Consider the following 3686-nt stretch of genomic DNA (forward strand, 5'->3'; position numbering starts at 1 on the left):
CTTTTTCCGGGGGGGGAGGGGGGGGGGGGGGAGGTGGTGTTGCAACCACGTGGTGGTGGTGGTCCTGACACCAAGACACACATATAATCTCCTACATAGAAATAACCAGTGTCCATGCAGTTTTCATTCTGCCCACGTTCTCCTCTCTGGCTGATGGGGACCCCCACCCTGTGGGTGCCATGGCTGCAGCCACGCTGGCTCTGTGGGATTCCTCCTCCCAGTCTCACAAAGGCCGTGTGCCCCATGAAGCTGCTGGCCAACTATGTCCCCAGTGCCACCACAGGGCAAAACCAGTCTCAGACGGGATGGGTCAATGGGATGGGAGAAAAATCTGGTTTCATTTCATCCCTCGAGTGCTGAACCTCCAAAAGCTAGCTGGAAACCAGGGTGTCCCACAGCCTTGGGACAACACAAGAAAACTGTTGTCTGCAGAGAGCCTCTTGCTGTCTCCTCTTACCACCCACCCTCACTCCAGTCAGATGTCCTACTCCTGACTCAGCCTGAGGCAAAGGACTTGCAATGGGAGAAGAGAGGGCAAGCAGGGTTATGGGGCTCGCGGAGCGGCACTGTCACCTCTCCACACTGGCCGACAGAGGAGGGAGGAGGTAGCAGAGGAAGCAAGGAGGAAGAGGAGAAGAAAGGAACCTCCCAGTCCTCTCCCAGTACCTGGAAAGCATCCGGGCTGCTGGCTGCTGGAGAGAGCTGCACAGACTGGCGACGGGACTGAGCAGAGTACTCTGAGTCCAGTTCAAAATCAAAGGGGTGGACAGACAGCAGGCGCTTTGTCTTGCGCATCTTAGTCAGTGTAGGAAGTGCAAGAAAGGAAAATTCAGCATAAAATACAGTTGACCTTGAAGAAAGGGGGAGGGAGGGCCCTCGTCTCTTTACTCTGCCTGAGTTTGCACAGCCCTAAGCAAGGCTTCTGCTTTTTTGCAGAGAAAACGTGGGTCTGACATTGTCCTGCTTGCAGGGAGTCGGCTATGTAGGGCAGCGTGTGCGTATGCTGGCGTCAAGAAAAAGTGGGTTCCTGATTTCCAGTGTTTCTAGCTCAGGACTGTGGCCATGAGCAGGCAGTGAGAAGCTCTCTCCCAGTTCACAAAGGCACTATGGGAAAGCTGAGCCAGGTTACAGCTCAGAGAGGGATGCAGGAGACTCTTCTGAGCCCTGAAACATCTCCCCATCTTCAGCAAAAGGATGCCATGGGCAGATCTCCCCAGATATTTGGGAGGTCATCAGCTGCCCTGGGGCAGGAGCAGCTTCAGAGGCAGATCAAAATGAAGCATCAAGGGTGTGAAATGTAGCGCCTACCTGCAGCCGCAGGCTGAGATGGGGTGTGTGTAACAGCGTGTATGTAACCACACCAGCATTTCAAACACACCAGCAGATTTCACACATGCTCAAGGACAAATAGGCTTCCCATCAGGCTCCCTAATCCGTATTTCAATCCATACACACAGTCCCAGAAAAAAACAAAACAACCCAAACAAATACAGGGATAAATCAACAAACCCATCTGTGCTTTGCTACTCTACCAGGTGTTTCTTCTAATAGAAAAACCAGGTGGGTTCTCATTCTACAGGTGGGAGCTGGGATGTTTACATTAACTGGGGTCTTCCTGAGTGTCAGGAGCCTGTCTTTTTTCCTGAGGGCAAGTATCTGTGATTGTACTGACTTGGTTGTTTCTAAACAAAATGGCAGAGACGCTCATCTTGGGAAAGGAAAACAGGGAGAAAAGCCCAGTTTAGAATGTGGCACCAAAAGCCAACGCCACCACCGCCACCCGAGGCAGGCCAGCAGCAGCCAAGGGCACAGAGCAAGGCAGAAGGTGCCCCAGAACCAAAGGCTTACTCTGCTGTAGCACTCAGCTTCAGCTCCACGAAGGACATCGTCATCGGCGTCACTGTCACCCCCAGTGCCACCGCCGGCGAGGAGCTGGCATTCACCTGGAGGGGAGACACAGCACGTTGTGTGCGAGCAGTGCCTGCACCCCCTTCCTGGGGAGGCAAGTCCCCACCATGGTGGTCATGCCAATGCACATCCAGGTACGGCCATGCTTCTTACATGGGCTGAAAAGGTCCAGATTAGAAATACCTCCCCAAACTGAAGTGCCCAGAGCCAGAGGGTGTGAAGAGGAAAAGACACCAGAGTCCTCTCTTGACCTGTGAGCCACATGCTGCCGTTCTCTTTTTTTTTACTTACTGTTAATGTCTGGCAGGCTGTAAACTCTGTCCTGAAGACCTAAATGGAAAGAAAAAATGGTGGGAAAAATAAAGAAGCACATTTTCCCCAGGTACCTCGCAGAGAACAAGCCTCGGAGCTACAGTTAACCGGAGCTGTCATTCTCTAGCCATCACAAGGCACAGTCATCAAAAAAGCTCTTCAGAGAGAACAAAACAGGCACTTGGAGACAGGACTTGACTTTTAAAAGTCAATGCCGCCACCCTCCACGCTCTCTCTATTTCTGCCATGAGTGGGCTAGATAGAAGAACCATTGGACCAGCTGAATCAACTCATGTCTGTTGTATTTGTGTAAACTTTTCTATGGCTCCTCAACACGGGAATAAAATCCACACTGGTTCTCAAAGGCCACAGGCAAAGCAGTGCAGGAGTGTATGAAAGGCAGCTAGCAGGTACCCAGTAAACAACACTGGATTGACAACAGCTTTCAGTGTGTATTCATGCACTATTGGATCCATCTCAGAAATACCGCAGAGCCATAAAGCTCTGAGGAACAGAGCTATGGGGACAGGTAACCCACTAATTTTGATACAGTTTTGTCAGTGCCAGAGCATCATCAGACTGGTTGTAAACACCATTAGATGACAGGGGAAATGTCAGCCAGCTGGATGTCTTGGATCTTCAGGTTAAACTTGGGTTAATGTCACAAACTCTCTTTTCTCACAAGTGATGAAAAGAGCTCAAATAAAGAAAACCAAGAGCTGCAAATCTTGCAAACTGCAGGACATCAGACTTTTAAAACTAAGCATGAGATATTCTCAAGTCTGTGGTAAACCCTTAAACCTTAACAGAGGGAAAAAAAGATCCACCAAGAACATCTGCTGTGCTGCTCCCAGTACGAACACACTCTTGCTTCGTCCCCACAATGTTTTTCATGGTCTGGAACCCCCCTGGTGCTCAGAGTGGTGTCAATGCTCATGTTCCTGCCCTGGTGCACATGCCATCGCGGCGCTGCCAGGCACCCCCTGCACAACAGGGCAGGAGACACCCCAGCGCTCCTCCTCACCTAGAAACGCAGAGTTCAGCCCCGGCCCTGGCTGCAGCCTGCCGTAGAGGGACTGCAGCACCTTGGCGCTTCCAAACCTCTTAAAGCGGGACCGCACGTGTTCGTAGTACCACTCCAGGGAGCCGATCTTCACGATCCTGCCCAAAGAGAGGATGCACGTCCAGGTGAGCCCACCCGGGCGCGTGCACGGTACCAGACCCTCACCCAGAAACCATCCCATAGTAAAAACACAGCCTGGTTTCTACCCAGCACAACTGGTTTCTAACCAGCAAAAAGGGATGCTGTTTGGCCAACTCTTCTCCAGCCTTGCCCCTCTCCCTTGCTCGCAGGAGCGGTACCTGGAGAGGCGGCAGGGATCGCAGACCCAGCCCTGCTCCTTCTTGTTGTAGCGGCTGCAGTTCTTGCAGGTGTAGAAGGAGCAGTCCAGGCACTGCCGCTTGCT

The 3686-nt window shown here is 52.1% G+C and overlaps 1 protein-coding gene across 1 annotated transcript in view; it reads right to left on the reverse strand.

Moving 5' to 3' along the window:
- MLPH (melanophilin) overlaps positions 1-3686 on the reverse strand; it is a gene marked incomplete at its 5' end in the record, with an annotated part of 25414 nt that overhangs the window by 17477 nt on the left and 4251 nt on the right. Inside the window, 5 exons of the mRNA XM_010085423.1 lie at positions 667-795; positions 1849-1943; positions 2200-2238; positions 3245-3381; positions 3583-3686. The exon at positions 3583-3686 is cut by the window's right edge and continues 136 nt beyond it. Of these exons, the coding sequence (XP_010083725.1) occupies positions 667-795; positions 1849-1943; positions 2200-2238; positions 3245-3381; positions 3583-3686 (504 nt within the window). The remainder of the gene's footprint in view (positions 1-666; positions 796-1848; positions 1944-2199; positions 2239-3244; positions 3382-3582) is intronic.

The sequence above is a fragment of the Pterocles gutturalis genome, unplaced genomic scaffold (assembly GCF_000699245.1).
Source record: "Pterocles gutturalis isolate BGI_N339 unplaced genomic scaffold, ASM69924v1 scaffold2730, whole genome shotgun sequence".
NCBI classification, from domain to species: Eukaryota; Metazoa; Chordata; class Aves; order Pterocliformes; family Pteroclidae; genus Pterocles; species Pterocles gutturalis.